Source organism: Cottoperca gobio, chromosome 7, assembly GCF_900634415.1.
Source record: "Cottoperca gobio chromosome 7, fCotGob3.1, whole genome shotgun sequence".
Taxonomy (NCBI): Eukaryota; Metazoa; Chordata; class Actinopteri; order Perciformes; family Bovichtidae; genus Cottoperca; species Cottoperca gobio.
The window spans coordinates 2,846,355-2,863,180 of record NC_041361.1 but is presented as its reverse complement, the minus strand read 5'-3'; the positions used below and the strand labels follow the sequence as shown (position 1 = coordinate 2,863,180).

Below are 16,826 nucleotides of genomic sequence, written 5' to 3'. Positions count from 1 at the left end.
GCCCTTCACTACCCGACCAGAGCGGGTGGTGGTGGTGGTAGTGGCGCCAGCTGTCATGCTAAAAGCAGTTGTAGCAGTATCAAAGCTGGACTCATCCTTTGTGATTGTAAGCAAGTTCTCTTCTTTGACTGAACAATGAGGCTTTGTATCTGATGTGGACTTTCTGGGTCTGCCTCTTTTACGCTTGAAAGGCACAGGATCAGCAGAGGTTTCCTTGAACTGCTGACAGAGTGTGAGAGCTTCTGGTACACACAGGCTGGCTGCTGCATGCTGCACCTTCTCCAGGTTGTCCGGATCCAACTTCAGCTCTCCGGTGTAGACAAAGTTCAGGAGCAGCTCCAGGCCGTCTTTGGGGCACTCCTGCAGGGAGAACTCCATGCACGTTGCAGTGGGCGTGTTGGACTGTTGGAACATTTCACTGAAACAGGCAAGGATGCTGCGATGGGCCAAGTAAACCACCCCGCCTCCCACATTCAACACTGCATCACAAAACCTCCCCACTGCCCTCTGCTGGTTCAGGGAGGACAGCACACGCTGTGCATGGTTGCTCTCTACTGCAGGCATCCCTGTGGTTTCACTGTAGTCTGCTGCTGCAAGAGACACAGAATCAGAAATACTTTTTTTATTCTGGGGGGATTGTATTTCGTAGCAGTTGTTTAGAGATGTAAAAATGTGCACATTGTACTACAATATATAGCAACAATAAATATGTAAAAATATGTATACTACCATATATACAGCAGTATGATAATATTAAGGCTGAAAACAAGATTATTGCTTGTAATACAGTAAGTGATTTGAGTATTGCACTGTTTAATAATTGCACAGGTAACAGGGACATTATACTGGATGTAAACAAAGTCACTTCAATACACACTTTACAATAAAAGTTCAGATTAGGGCTGCAATCAACAAAACATTTTGTATCATTAGTTACTCTGCAGATAATCAATTTATCGCTTCGTTTAGAAAATGTCAGAAAAAAATGAAAAATCATAATTTCCAAGAGCCCAAGGAGAAGTCTTCAAATAATTGTAAATGTATTTATTTTTCATCTACTCGTCTATACATAATAGCTGTATGTTATGTCTGCTTATCTCTGTTGATGTATTTGTATCCTCCCAGAACTGATGTGAGGTGTAAATCCAAAAAAACACATAATGCCAAAAGCTTAAGCAGGTTGATTTCTGATCATGTCAGTTATGAGGCTGCAAATACAAGTACTTATAAAGAGTTGATTTAAAATAGCACAACATTAATCATAGCACACCTGAAGAAAAAAAAGTGTTGAATATTTAGGATGTATCATGTTAAGTTATCCTACTTCTTACAAATTAAGCTAACTGCATTTATTTCAGTGGTAGCTGCATAACATATATTTAATATTAAATAGAAGTTGTTCTATTATATTTTTCTGTCATAATCATATTTCTGTTGTCGATGCTGCTTAAAATAAAATTATTGCAAACCCCTAGCTACCTACGCAGCTCGACGTTTATTTCCTAGCACATATTTTAAGACGCTCCCTTAGTATGGTACGCACCCGACAGCTGCATCACCTCTGCAGTATCGATGAAAACCGATTATTTATCTCTAATATTGTTGAGATGCTGCACCCGCTTCTGGGTCTTCTGTAAATAGGTTGCAAAGGTAGCAAAGCCGCTACATGCACCTTGTTTTCGTTTCTTGTAGGCCCCTAAAACTGTAAAAGGAAAAGGATGTGACGATGTTTATGCGACCGAACTCCGGGAAAAGTGCTTGTTGTCCATTATTAAACATTCACAACAGTTACAATACAATAGCATATAAGTGTTAGCCGTGGCTACATTGCTTTTTGTTAATTGTTATGTTTTTGCATAATCTAAATAAAGTGTAATCGTTTTGTTTAGGAATTTAACCGTAAATATTATAACTCCGGGTTAAACCATAGTCGACCATCTAGACGCGACGTCTGTTTGTGGCTCACACATGTCAGCTAGTCTGTTAGCACTGCTGCAGTAACAGTTGGCTAGTTCCTTGGCTTCACTTTAACCTATTATTAATGCTATCTACTTGGTAAAACCATTAAGGATCATCCCTACATTTCTGCGTTGTTTTTTTCACAATTGGGGGGTAAGTTTTCTCAACCTGAATGCAAAAATATAAGATAGTCGTTAGCATAGCTGTCAGTTATTTTAGGGCTGTGATATGTAGCCAACGTTAGCCCGTTAAAATGTATTGTTGTCTGACAGCGAGTTCTTCTTTGTAGTGTATGTATGAATGTATTTATTTATTTATTTATTAGTCAGCCTCACATGTTGAGAAATTAACGTACATTATAAGAATTATGCTCGTTTACATCTTATCATGGTTAGCTTAGCTTTCAACTGCTATCGAATTGCTGCACAATCAAGCTAGTTATGGCTAACATGGTTTTCAAAATTATGTAATAAAAAAAAAAAGGTATTCTAGTATTGATGTGACACATTAAAGAATTAACACATTGGCTCGTTACATAATAATATACATCATCATTACACACACATAAAGTATATTTTCAATTCATGACCTTAATTTCACTTGCATTGCTACTTTTACAAGATCTGAGTACTGCCATTGTTTGTTCCTGAAGCTAATGTGCTGACACCTGTCTGTTCAGATGCTAATTATCTTGTCTCTCTCTTTGCAGGCTCCCCCCTTTTTTGTTTTTTAATCTGATCCCACATGAATAATTGTTGATCACTGAATCATGAAGGTGAATAAACAGGTTAAGGGCCATGCTAAATCTCAGAAGTGGAAGGATGTGAGGGGCAAACGGTGCCGGCCTCCCATCAGTTCCTCAGAGCTCAACTCGAGTCCTGTCATGGCCCGGATGGCGGTGGAACACCAGGCTACTATGAAGAAAAAGCCCACCGTCAAGAGATTAAAGAATAAGGCAAAGCCTGTCTCTGACTCCAAGACAAAAACCCCTCAGTCTGGATGTCAGAGACCTCCTACTCAGGCTAATGGAATCTCAGCCTTTAAAATGGACAACGAGTCAAATGACTCACTGGACTGGAAGGAGTATTCCCAGTCCATTCATGGGAACGGTGTGGAGACCTCCGGTGAGGTGAAAGATGTAATCCCAGTTAGGCTGGAGGGAGAGTCTCTCCATTACTGTGCAGAGAGAAATGATCGACAAAACCATGCAGTACTTGTCATGCAGAAGGATCAGGTATGATTACGGCTATTTTGGTAAAGATCTGGTAACAATTAAGACGCATTGTTTGACTTGAGCATTACATTTACTCTCCCGCAGACCCTGTGTTTCCGTGGGAAGTGCTTTCTGACCTGTCTATACGGTCGGGTAGAAGTGATGGGGTTCACCATTGAAGAAGGCCAGCAGTCGTATCCACTGTTCTCCCCAGCGTCACATTGTCCACTGACCATTAGAGCACTGGAAAGCTCTGATCACACCAGAGATGACAAAACGGAGGCTTCCCCCATCCTCCAAAAGTATCTGACATCAGGTAAAGCAGCTCACCTGCTTTGTTAAGAGAGGGGGGGTGTTCTTTTGCACATTTGAGGTTAGGAGTTGTTATTTGGTGACACAATACAGAGCTGTGTGTTAGGAAAAGATTGTACTATGGACAGTATTTCTCTGTCCTTAAACCCCCTTTTGAATGTGCGTTTTGCAGCAGTCACGGAAGAAGTTGCTAAAAACTATTACATCGAACTCCTCCATTATCCTGCTGGAGCCCATGGAGACGCCTCTGACACGGTTTCTGTCGAGCTTCTCGGATCTAAGTGAATTGTTCAGCCCCACGATGGTGAGTTGACCGACATTTGTACTTTAAGTTACCGTCAGTATTCACAATGAATTAAACTGCACTGAATTTGGAATAGAGCTGGAATCAGGAGATGATGAGAGTAATGGCAGAGTTCCTATAGGTCAGTCTCGCACATGTCTAACCGAAGCTTTTCCTCCCCACTTTGTTTGTAGAGTGAACTAATGTCAGCCGTTCTTGACACTCCACTCAACGGTATGGGGATGATTCCCCTCGTCAAAGCCATCGATGGCCTGAAAATGTCAAAGACCTACAGAGATGCTCTCAACATGGTGGTCAGCGCCTGCAGAGGTGAGCTCCTATTGGACCTTTTGTTACGTAAATGTTCTTTTCTCACTATCCTTATGTAATTAAAGGCCTCGCTGTTCTCCCGTGTTAGAAAGTAACTAAGTACAATGACTATAGTACTGTAATTATGGACAATTATAGTTTATAAAGCGCTATATAAAGAAACTAACACATGGGGAAGATGAGTGTAAAGACACCAACTTTGATCACGTCTGTCGTTCACAGGGGACATGGATGGTTGTGCAGTCATCCTCGTATGTGGTACCAAGAATGTGGGAAAGTCAACGTTCATCCGCACCCTCGTCAATACCTTACTAAACCAGTAAGTTGTCATCCGTATATATATATATATTAAATATATACTCATGATATATGCTAGATTTCTATTCATAGTTCATCCCTTTTAACATGATCTAGTATTGCATATTGTTATGATCCCTGTGTGTTGTGCTCTACAATTACAATGTTCTGCATCCAATGACACAGCAGTCCTATAGAAGTCATTACAGTGCACATCGAAGTTGTCAGTATGATGGTTTTTCGGACACTAAATGAGAATGTGTGTGTGTGTGTGTGTGTGTCTGTAGCACTGCTAGTGTAGATTACTTGGAAGGTGACCTGGGTCAAACGGAGTTCACTCCCGCTGGTTGCCTTTCTCTGTCGACTGTCAGTGAACCACTTCTGGGTAAGTTTGATCGTCATCCTTTTAGTACGCATTAATAAGAGTATTAAGTGCTAAAGGAACAGTTCAACATTTCAGGGGATTACGCTTATTTGCTTTCTTGCAGGAAAAACAAGGGGAAATATCTTTTGCTCTGTCCAACTAACACAATCTGCCGACCAACACCTATAACGCTCACTTATTAGTATGTTGTTTGTTTGATTTTGTACAAAAGACGAAATGTAAAAAGGAAAACGTAACTTTTTATGGGGTTATGTGCTGTAGCTTCATCATTTCCGTACAGACATGAGTGGTTTCGATCTTCTCATCGCGACAAAAACAAAAAGGTGTTTTTTCCCAAAATGTTGAACTATTCCTTTATTTATATGAACAGTATTTATATTTTCCCCCACGTGTTATTCCTGTACTATTTGTATAAAATGGGATTAGTAGATTAATGTCGATTTATCTTTTAGGTCCTCCTTTCACTCATCAGTACACACCAGAGCACATGATCTACTTTGGTCATACGTCATGCGAGACGGATTTAGAACGTTACCTGGAGTCACTGAAGTCCCTGTGGCGTAGACGCTCCCAGAGCAGAGAGACCCCCGTCATAATCAACACCATGGGCTGGGTCAAAGGTCAGCTCAGGTTACGCTCCGCTACAAAGTATGGAGAACTTTAAATATACTCGCTGTAAACGGTGTCTGATCGTGTGCTTGTGTGGGGCTTCTCCTCAGGATTTGGATTTCAGATGCTAGTGGACATGATCCGCTTCTTCCCCGTCTCGCATATCGTCCAGCTGGGTCACAGTGGTGTCACCCAGTGTCCCGCCCTCACTCCGGAGTTTCTGAGGACGGCACACGGCCACCAGACACACCCACCTGCACAGACCGCTCTGGCCGAGTTCACGGAGAGCCACACTCCCCCCAAAAGTTACACTCACGTCATTGTGCAATCAGAAGTTTCAAGGAGTGGGGCGCCAAGGAACAGCGTAAGTGCATCACTATCAGCCTGTGTTGGTACCAACGTGTAAAAGTAAAATAGAATAAAAGATATATTCACCTTAAAGCGACTTAAACTGTTGCAGAATGACAAAACATTAACCTTGAATTTTGACCACTTTAATTATACTTTCTGTGGGTGCATTGTATTTGACAGGAAGCACCAGCGCACTAATGAGCACAGAGAGCTGTCACTGCTGGCCTACCTGAGTCAGCTGCAGTCTCCGGACCCCGGACCAATTAGACCTCTACACTGCCTTACGCCGTACCAGGTGCGTGAGAGTCATGATGCTGCAGTTATCCTTGACGGGAGTCGCAGGTTTTCTTTTTCTTTTTTATTTGTACCTCGAGACAAATATACAAGATTAAGGCCTCTCACACCTGCGAAAAAATGAAACATATATTGAATATTTGTTGACATTTCTTATGTGTTCACTTGTTTTTACTTTAATAAACCCACAAGTGTGCAACACTTTGCAGAAGCGTTACAATGTGGCAGCATTTCCCTATGGGTGGCACTAAAGAAGCATGTTGTGTAACAAATGCTGAGCTTCATTGTAATTGTGCTTTTCATCATTCATGACTGGACTGAACAGAGTTTAAATGTGTTTATCATATATATGCGTTAATTACATGTGCTACATGGCTATTAAAAGGATTGATGGTCGGGTTATAATACCTCTAGGGCTCTGGGAGTTGTGGCACAGTTTATGTGATCTCCTCCCATTTAATTATCATTCTAATCTCCCCCCCCAATTTAAATTTGAAGTTGCAAGTATAAACAGGAGGAAAGAGGAAGAAGTTAACAACAACAAGTGATGACGAATCGCACATTCTGTATCTGCTGGTTCCGGCATTTAAAGAAAAAGTTTGTGTAATTTTACTTGTAGAGGTTTGGATGAGAAGATGGAGGATGTCTCTCATGTCTGTAGCTAGCACGCATTTAGCTGCGCTTAAATACTAGAAGCAGGGAACGTTTAGCTAGTTTATGCAAAGCTCTTTCCAAATATTCAACAACCAGCACCTGGACATGTTACTCGCTCCTGCTCCATGTAACTCTCTCTAAAACCACTTTCACATTTCAGTTTGTGTACAAATTAAAGACAGAACGTTAACGAGTGTCTAACCATTCTCCCTCTGGCCCACAGGTGCCCCACACAGCAGTGGCTTTAGGTGTGATCCATTGCGAGGTTGTGCCCACTCACATGTTTTATGCTGCCAATGCCAGTCTGGTGGGACTCTGCTGCCTGGGAGAGAAAGTGACAAGCAAGGGAGGCCCAGTGCTGCTGTCTCAGGCTCCCATCTGCCCGTGCGTGGGCTTCGGTGAGTGACCCAGTACCGGTTCCTCCCCTATGGTGTAGTTACAAAAGGTTGCGATGGAAGATGGTCTATTTATAGAAGATATGCACGCTATACTTTTTAGAAATGTTATAGTCTTCAGCTTTCAGAATCCAAGAAACCAACGGTTTGTCGTCCAAACTGACTTATTACGAAGTATTTTATTCATAAAGTCATACAAGTTTATATAACCATCGTAAATATAAGAGCAAGTTGTGTTCAAAAGATGCTCGTCAGTCTACAATAACCTCTTTGTCTGCTATTAACACATTTTACAGTCACAATGACATAAATCTATGTTCCTGCCAAAATATTTCACCAAAGCGTATTTTATTTTTGCCAAAAACAACGTAATACATACATGACCATAAAGCGTTGTTAACACACCAAATAAGCAAATGGTTATTTTCTATATGTTTATATAGGCTTTGCATGATAAATGTAATGTTTGGGTCTAAATCACTTAAGACCTGACGAACAAACGGTTATAAATCTCCAATAACAATAATCCAAACATTTTCTACAGTGGACATCAGTTCTCTTCATGACTTCTAAACATGAATTTAGAAGTCATGAAGTATTGAGGTGATAAAACAATGTAAAGTATGTTTAAAGGGTCTCGAGAGACCCTGAACATTAAGTGGTTAACGTGATGGTTCTTGATGGTTGAAGTGAAATGTTAAAATGCAGTGCTTTTACATGCTAATGTGTTCCAGGTGTGCTTCGAGGAATCGACACGGCGCGAGGTCTGTACTTCTTGCTGACGCCTGTAGATCCCTCCATCCTTCGTAAGGTCAACTGTCTTCTCTTGGGAGCGATATCATTGCCTTCCTGTATCATCACAACACAGGTCAGAGGACTGTCTTTCATAACACAATACACCTCATTATTTGCCTCACTTTGGCGTATAAGATATAATAAAAATGTGCTTTTATCCAGACTTATGGTACCTTTTTGTCTCTGTTTCAGGCTGGCTTTGAAGGAGAGATGCCCTATATCACCACAGACTACAGTTTTGATATCACTGGTGCAGGAAAGCTGCGAGTCTTCAAGGGACTGACGAGACCCAGTCAAATGGGAATGCAATGACATCGGTTTATTGCTCTTTACGCTTCCTGACTGGTGTCTCACGCCCAACCTATAAGGATTGGCCTTTGAATGTACAGAATTGAGGTTCAGCTGGACAATATTTTTTTTTTTTTTACTTCAAGATTCGGAAGACAGAGCAGCCACAGACTCTGCAGGAGGAGATGGCTGCTTACACGTGGCTGGACTTACAACCTCCTACTATACGTAGGATGGCACTGTGAAGGAGTTTCTGTGTTTTCTGTCACATGCACAATAATATCACACTTTGTACTTAAAGCTCCTGATTGATGTCTCTTCTTTGTGTAGTTGGCATTCCAAAGCAGCAAATAAATACAAAAACCTGCCAGATATTAAACAAAAAACACCTTTTGCTCGGACTTTGTGGTTTTCTTGATTTCAAGTGCTGTTTCTACACCATTGTTAATTTTCTCTCTCGCTCATATCGTCGTAAACCAGGCAATGGTCTGTTAACCACTTTATCACAGCATGCGGTATAGTCCCTGTAGTTTGGTCACTTGATGTTGTTTCTGCTGCTTATGTCCAACATTAAAGTAAAGAACGGGGCGAAGCAGTTTGAGTTAAGGTTCAATGTGTAAAACATGCCAGAATTTAAATTTAAATCATTCAAACAATGAACTAACATCAATAATGTGAAGAGGTAACAGTGTTGACGTGTGTATTGTGTTGCATGGACATCTACTGACATTAGCCTCTCCTCTAGAGGAGATGGTGAGACTAATGCCCGTCTGCCCTCCACTGGGACGATGAGACAATACACAATATAAAGAATACAATAAATATACCAAACTACTACAATCAATATGAACATTAGAGATTGCATGGACCCAGTTTAGAGGTGAAATACTACTGCCCCATATTTCTTTGGAACAAGTGGCTCAGAATTACACATTGAACCTTTTTAATGACATGACATTTTATGTGAATCTGAAGCCCATGTTGTCAGTATTGTGATTTAATGCCAGTGAAAGGTTTTACAGAAATGACTCTTGACTAACTGCTGTACGTTTGGTGTTGTGTAAAAGGGACACAAAAGTGTTCTTGCACTTGTGGGACATTTTTGTAAATGCAACATGTTTACCGTTTATTATGTAGTCCTATGTGGAATAAAAGATAACAATTTTAAAAAGAAATGTGTTTCTTGGTGCTAACTTTTGGACCTCAAGGTGGCAGCAAATGTATGTTGACATTTTGCTCTGAACAACAGCAGATAAAAACACTTGTAATGGCAGTAATTCAAACTGTCAAGAGACACTGGCATATAATAATGAATAACTTGTTTCATAATGCTTTTTTAAATCAAGTCAAGACTAATTAAAGAAATTTAAAAACCTCATCTGAATGAGAACTGTATGTAGACCAACCTTTTGAATGATCTGACTGAGAAAGGAAGAAGTACTCTGTTGTAAACATCCATTCACACAGCGAAGAATTGCTAATTTGTTAAGTGGGCTGTTTTAACATCCCCTCGCTGTCTGCCCCCTCGCTTGTCTTTGTTCGCTGTTCCCCGCCTCTTTATTGAGGGTGGGAGCACAGAAACACAACACAGCTACATTTTGGCAGAGTCATTGTTTTGGCTTTGTCAGGTCAGATGTTTTCCCATAGACCTCATGCAAACCAAAAATAAATCCCACTGCAGAAGTGACACGGTCGACATGAACATGAATAAGCAGAAATAATACACCCATGCATTTAATATAAATTTAAAGGATTTATTTTATAACAGGCAAGTAAAAAAAACCCAGGATTTTAGAGAGATATATGTAGTTATTTCACTCTTTGGATTTATTTGATGCTGCTGCCATGTATTTAGTAGTTAGTTAAACTTACCTGTTGTTATCTGACATCAAAATTGGAAAGAGAAAGCATGTATGTAAATCAAATAAATCATAATCTGTTAGTCCTACTATTCAAAAACTGGATTAGTCGATTAACTGATTGATAAAAAATTAACTATTTTGATTATTTTTTTTCTGAAAGCAAACATACCAAATCAAATGCCTAGAAAAGTAAGGACACCTGCCAACAGACACAATCATGCAGAAATCTTGGTTGTGTAGCTCTATTTCAACAATAAACCTTGTGTATCAGATCATCTGTGCCACTCTTGTGTTACGTCCTCGCTCCCAAACAAACAGTGCATCTGTTGCCAGCAAACACAATTGTGCTGAGTGAAGTAACAATGCAGAGGCAGTGTGCCATTATAACCGCTCAAATCCCTCTGTTCAGTTCAAAAATACACGAGTAGAGACACTCCCCGGACTGTTTCATGATCCAGTGTGATTCTTTGAAACCACACAAAAACAACTGACAGATCAGGCAATAAAGTAGAAGCCATGTAAAGGCCCTGAATGTCTGTTGGTATTGATATTAGTAACCATGATATAAAACAGTTTTTGATTTATATCACTTCACTTAAGCCTCTGTGTAGCCATGTAGCTGTGATGTACATATAGTTATTAATTCTATTTTTTTTTAAACAGATCAGATAAAAACCCTAAAACATTATCTGGAGACAGTTTTGAACCAACTCACATAATTTTAGCATTAGCATTAGCTTAAACTAGCTAGCTAGCTACAGCTAAACAACGATTGTCAGTTAAAAGTTAAGTTAAGTAAAAGTCCAAAATGTTACTTAAGTAAAAATACAAAGTATTAGCATGAACATGAACTTAAAGTACTAAAAGTAGGCTACTAATTTCAGAATAATGTATATCATATTTTTTTATTATATAGGCTATTTATTGATGCATTAGTGTGTGCAGCTGGTAAATGTGGGGCTCATTTTAATTACTTTATACTTTATCTGCTGTGTAACTTCAATATAGTTGTGTCTTATATAATAATAAATAGCCTACTAATGTATTTCTTGATTATTATTATTATTATTATTATTGTTGATATGAATCTGCAAAGTAACTAACGTTATCAATTAAAGTAGTAAACAATGGAAATATGAAAGTAAAGTACAAGTACCTCAAACCTCTTGAGTTATTAAGAAAATACACATAGTTACTTTCCATCACTTAATAATTATGGTAATTTCGGCTCATATCTTTTCTCTTTTTTGACCATTTTTAATTAATTTGGTTGACAGACATCTGGATGTTCTCTGGATAAAATCCGTCAGAAACTGAATGGACCCTGGTTTGTGCGCTGCTGAGCGGATGTGTTGTTGGTGTCTCTCTGGCGCCTCTAGCGGCCGCTCTGCGAGAGAGAAACTGCATCGAGTCTTTTGTGGGTCCAGGTTGTCTGAATGAATGGAGAGCCGATGGTTGAACAGAGAGGGCGGCGAGACGAAGCAGCGGACAAAATGTGTTCAACTTCAACAGCACGTTGTGTAAAGTCGATACAAGGAAGTCCATCCATGGATTTGCTTCTTTAATTCCCTGAAGAAGTGTTTTTTTTCTTTTCGAAATCCCATTCCTGCTCCTACAGAGCAACATACAATCGGACGTCGAGGAGATTTTTTTCTCCCCTCATGTGTGCAGTCAGCAGCAACAGGTTATTTACAGCTCAGCGCGGACTCAAACTTGCAGCTTTACCTCAGTGGTTGTTAGATCTGTGTTAACTTTTCGTGGATGCCATTTAGCCACTGTGCATTCACAGCGATGTGAGTTGCAGCTTTTGTGTGCTCGCCACCGATCACAGATCTTAACAGGCGTTTTAAGACAAGGGCGACCTCAGAAGTGAGAATGCCATAGATAAACTAATATTGCCAATTAAACATCACTGGGTGATTAGCGTTGAGCCTGCATCACAGCCACAGACAGACCTGCGAGGAGCTTGGTGTTGTTGCAGGGGACTTTTCTTTTTTTTTTTCTCAAGGACTGCATGCATAGATGGTGCCAAACAAGTGGATCATGAATTCAGTTCTGCACAAATCGCCACCAAGGAGCTGGCTTGGTCTCAGATTACGAATCAGTAAGTATACACTCATGTTTTTGATCACCCCAGCATCTTAAAAAATGAGTCACCTGAATGCTTTGTTCTGTAAGAAACACATTTTGTAAAGTCACTCGAGTTGATCTTTAAGAAGTTAGATAGGAAGGGGAATTACTTTGATCCTCAGGCAGCAGATCTTTGTTTAATGCCATCCCACTCATCAAAGTTAATGGCTGGATTTGGCAAGTGACCTGAGCAATTATCCCAGCTGGAGGCAGGGGTATTTTAGTCAGAAGAGGACAGTACACTCTGATCTGTAGTTCCCCTCATGATGAAGGGTCTTGGAACAGCTCAGATGACAGATATTACATCTTGTGATTCTCTAACCAACACCATTTATTGTATTTTTCCTCCCAGGCCTGCCATCTGTGCTCTCCTCTTTTTTTTTTTCCCCAGCTCATAATTCACATCAAAGTGAACGTTTTAATATTTAGACTTTCCTCAGACTGCAACTAACAATTATTTCCCCCAGTAGGCATGTGTAAATGGTTTGTTTTGTCCCAAAACTGAAAGAGAATGAGTTCACAATAATAGGAGACGAACTAATCAAATAAAAAAAAGACATAAACAAGTAAAAAACGATCATGATTGTTGCAGATTAATATTCTCGTAGTCCACTAATCTCTTTCACATTTAACCCCATCAAGGTGACGTTTCCAGCTCTCTCTAGCAGGCTTTACATGTGTGATGTGTGCATTACTGGCACGGGTTCATACAGTAAGTGAAGTAAGCATGGAGTTAAAGTTTAGCAGCCTTAATTGGTTGAGTCTGGAAACCTTCAATGTTCCAGGCCACCGGAGTCTTAAGCCTGTCTTAAACACACGGGTCTAATCTGGGACCAGATGTCTTGTCTGGTCTCTGTCCACCACCGAAAAACAAAAACACAGACTAGAACCCTCAGCTCTTACTCTTTTGATGAACTATTAGGATGTAAAAGCATCGGTCATCATTAGAAATGCTACATGGAGCTTAAATTAAGGATTTCATGAATGTGGTTTGGTTAGTGTAGTTCAGATCCCAACACTTTTATTTCGGTCATTCGATGCCTGCTGATGTTTGTGTTGAAATATTATTGTTGTCGTCTATTGGTGCAGGTTAATCTCATCCACGTTCGGTGGCTGTTCTGGAGCTTTCGATCACATCACATGAGTTTTCCCTGCCGACATTGAATTGTAGACGCTTGAAGAATTTCTTTCCCATGATGGCTTTAAAAGCTGAGGGTCAACATTTGTCCTTGACCCTGGAAGCAGTAGTTGAGACAAAAGGACTCGCTGAAAGCCCCATTTAGTCAGCTGTTCTGGAGCTTTTAATCAGATCACATGATCTTCCTCAACAGGTAGTTTGCCAAGAGAAAATCAAGCAAGCAGTCCTATTTCACTCGACAAACAAAAGTCATCGTAAGGTCCATTTAGTAGCTTCTCTGGAGCTTTCGATCGTGTCACGTGATCTTCACAAGCAGATTAAGTTTGCTTGGAGTTGTAGATATTCAGATTTCCATTTTTTCGTCACACTTGAAGGATTCCTTGTCCGTGTTCATTCTTGAACAGCATTTCAAACGATCTCCTCACAACGTCCATTTAGTTAGCAGCTTCTGGAGCTTTTGATCGTGTTGCATGAGTTTTCCCTGCCGACATGGAATTGTAGACGCTTCTTAGCGCTTGAAGAAGTTCTTTCCCATGATGGCTTTAAAAGCTGAGGGTCAACATTTGTCCTTGACCCTGGAAGCAGTAGGAGCTTTTAATCAGATCACATGATCTTCCTCAACAGGTAGTTCTCGCAACATTTTTATTTAAAATTCAACTTGTCCAGTCCTACTTCACTCGACAAACAAAAGTCATCGTAAGGTCTATTTAGTAGCTTCTCTGGAGCTTTCGATCATGTCACGTGATCTTCATAAGCAGATTAAGTTTGCTTGGAGTTGTAGATATTCAGACTTGTCCGTGTGCACGATCTCCTCACAACGTCTATTTAGTTATTAGTTTCTGGAGCTTTTGATCCTATTGCATGACTGTGGGAGTTTAATTGTCCCTTGTTTCTTTCGTGCTGAGGACTTCTCATACATGTTTGGCTTTCAGTTTACAGCATTTGATAAAACCGTCTCACCACAAGGTCCGTTTAGTAACTGCTTTCAATCATGTCACGTGATCAGTGTTTGCTTGCAATTGTCAGTGTTTTTTTTTCCTTTGCACTCCAAGAACTTCTGGTTGATGTTGGCATTAAAGATGAGGTTCATTTTAGTACATCAGTTAAGAAAACAATCACCACAAAGTCCTTTTTAGTAGCTGCTCTGATGTGTTTCATCACATCCAATGATCAGCTGATTTGCCCAAAAAGTGCTTCGGGAAAAAGAAAAGGAAATGGGAACATCTGCACAGCTCTGAGGGAACATGTGGAGTGTTTAGTCTTTCTACTTCAATATTCGAGCATGACTAGACTGGTGTCATCTAGGTTCATAGGCCACGGTGTGTGTGTGTGTGTGCGTGCGCGTGTGTGTGTGTGTGTTAGTGATTTCGCCTGGCTCGTGGCTTGTTACAGTTCAAACTTCCTTTTTCAGACTGTCTCTCCATTGTTCCACTTTTTTCCCCCCCCGACAGTAATTTCCTTTCTCTTTTCCACTCTTTGCATTTCTGCCTTTTCCTGATGGCGCCCTGGGTCACAGTTTCTGCTCTGCTTTTTGTTTTTCTCTCCTTCTCTCCATCTGCACAGGAATAATTATCCCAGCTTCATGAGCAATGTTGCAACTCATAAAAAAAAAAAAGAATACTCCACAGCCTTGTTTTTATGAAGGCCCTGCACTGCGTTGGATGCAGCTAACACGGCAGGCACTGTGGTCATTTTGACTGTCCTCTCAGAGACTGCAGGTTGCACCGCTGTAAATACCGCTCCTACCTCGCAATGCAGCTTTTTCTCTGGTTGAATGATTTACAGACTAATGGGAAAACAAATCAAGCACTGACGCAGTGACTTTCTGATCCTATTCCTTGTGTCTGACAGATAATTTCCTTCCTTGCATCTCCTCATTTCTGTACTCTACTTCCTCTTTGTGGATTTCACTAGGTCATGTGACCTTTTCATTTCATGTACAACCACCTGACACGCCATACACAGTATGTGCCTTTGGAAAAAGAAAAATGGGAATATTGAACCCTTGTGTTTTTTTAACTCTGCTGTTCTATTGCCTATTCTGAGATATAGTTGTTTTTAAATTGCTCCTGCTCTCTCAATGCTGTCTGTATTCTGAGAGTATGTTGCGCTATGAGTATCTAGTACTATACTGGAGAGTAAAATAGGACTGATATTTATCTATTATCCATTATGTCTTTTGTTTTAGGAACATCTGCCAGATCCTGCAAACTGTCCCTTTAAGACAGAACATTTTAATCTTCGACCAAAATTCAGTCCATTCCTTTTTAAATTCACCAACACCAGCAAATGCATAAGTTTTTGTCTTGGTACATGAATACAGTATATTTGTCAGGCTATAGTCAAGTGCAATAACCAGTCCTTTAATGCAGCTTTGGCTCACTAAGCACAGGTGAATATCACAATGCACAGCTATAGCAGGTGTTGCCGTCTTCTACTCGTCACCACAGTGTCTGTTTTGCAGTTTTTAGTCACAGATGAAGTCATAAACGTGCTCACAGCTGGAGGCCACTTTTCCCCCTTCGCTCTCTTACGTGTTTTTTTCCCATCATTCCTTCTCTCGCTCACAAAGGACTCCCGGGACTCTTGGAAACGGCTGATAGTGAAGAGAAGCCGAGGCTTTTATTCCCCTCGTTTGCAGCACTTTGTTTAGTTGTTATTCTCATTTTTGGGTACAAATTTCAAATTTTACTACCTTTTTTATTTTTTACATGAGGGATATTATTCTCTGTCCTCGTCCTATTCAAACAGGGAAGAAACCGTTGGACTCTGCTTTGCATGCTCATTTAATTTGCATACAGAATCAGCCTGACCTAATACAGACTGGTGATTGGTGACGCTGTACAGCACATCATTAGAGGGGCTGTACTAAGGTCACATTCACCTTCTTTAACTTCTTAAAAACATAACGGCAAATGTTTATCTCTGAACGTGTCCTGCTGCGCTCATAACCTCCACTCTGGCTAAATGGCTGTTTATGCGTATTGCAGCCATCCACATGACAATAACTGTACTTTTAGGGAATAAGTGTTTTTGATTCCTCTTGACTCTGTTATTGGCTTCTCAACGGCAGCCCCCCCCACTGCAATTTCAACCAGATTGTTTCAATTATGGGATTATTCATATCAACAAGTTGGAAGAGTGGCTGTTTGTCCCGGCTGGTTTAAGGACGGATAGTTAAATTACACGATGCCTCGTAGTGATTCACTTGGTGGGGAAGGTCCTGCGCACCCTGTTCCTGCAGCAGGTATCTGATGATATTAAGACACATATACTGATTTATTGAATATGGTAAAAAAAAATCCACCTGTTTTTGCCTTTTTTCGATCCGTTAACTTTTAGCTACCGCCATCATCTGCTCAACATTTGAACATTCCCAGCTACCTGCAGAAACTAATGCAAATCATGTTATGCTCAGTTTAGCAAATCCCAGCATACTTACAACACAAAACCATAAAACTATACAGATGTGTATATATTGTATTAGCTATTATACCGTGGCTGCAACTAGCAATTAGTTTCACTATATAA

At 40.3% G+C, this 16,826-nt stretch overlaps 3 protein-coding genes across 5 annotated transcripts in view; 2 read left to right on the top strand and 1 right to left on the bottom strand.

Annotated features, from left to right (window-relative positions):
- zbtb48 (zinc finger and BTB domain containing 48) overlaps nucleotides 1–1,703 on the bottom strand; it is a 6,496-nt gene extending 4,793 nt beyond the window's left edge. The window contains exons 1-2 of one of the 2 annotated variants that reach the window (XM_029436683.1): nucleotides 1,544–1,703; nucleotides 1–590 (exon numbers count right to left, since the gene is read on the bottom strand). The exon at nucleotides 1–590 is cut by the window's left edge and continues 120 nt beyond it. In XM_029436683.1, the coding sequence (XP_029292543.1) occupies nucleotides 1–590; nucleotides 1,544–1,556 (603 nt within the window). In that variant the 5' untranslated portion in view covers nucleotides 1,557–1,703. The remainder of the gene's footprint in view (nucleotides 591–1,543) is intronic. The other variant, XM_029436684.1, reaches the window with a different exon arrangement.
- Nucleotides 1,689–8,566, top strand: nol9 (nucleolar protein 9). The gene is given in 15 exon segments (XM_029436699.1): nucleotides 1,689–2,112; nucleotides 2,669–3,193; nucleotides 3,278–3,488; nucleotides 3,580–3,581; nucleotides 3,660–3,788; nucleotides 3,962–4,097; nucleotides 4,320–4,416; nucleotides 4,682–4,779; nucleotides 5,232–5,399; nucleotides 5,499–5,722; nucleotides 5,724–5,752; nucleotides 5,920–6,034; nucleotides 6,911–7,085; nucleotides 7,817–7,950; nucleotides 8,070–8,566. Coding segments are annotated over 14 exon segments (2,103 nt in total). The 5' UTR covers nucleotides 1,689–2,112; nucleotides 2,669–2,728; the 3' UTR covers nucleotides 8,190–8,566.
- A 3,457-nt stretch (nucleotides 8,567–12,023) lies between these two features.
- The window catches only part of plekhg5b (pleckstrin homology domain containing, family G (with RhoGef domain) member 5b), a 61,385-nt gene continuing 56,582 nt past the window's right edge, over nucleotides 12,024–16,826 (top strand). For both annotated transcript variants that reach the window (XM_029436674.1, XM_029436675.1), the window contains exon 1: nucleotides 12,024–12,131. In XM_029436674.1, the coding sequence (XP_029292534.1) occupies nucleotides 12,050–12,131 (82 nt within the window). In that variant the 5' untranslated portion in view covers nucleotides 12,024–12,049. The remainder of the gene's footprint in view (nucleotides 12,132–16,826) is intronic.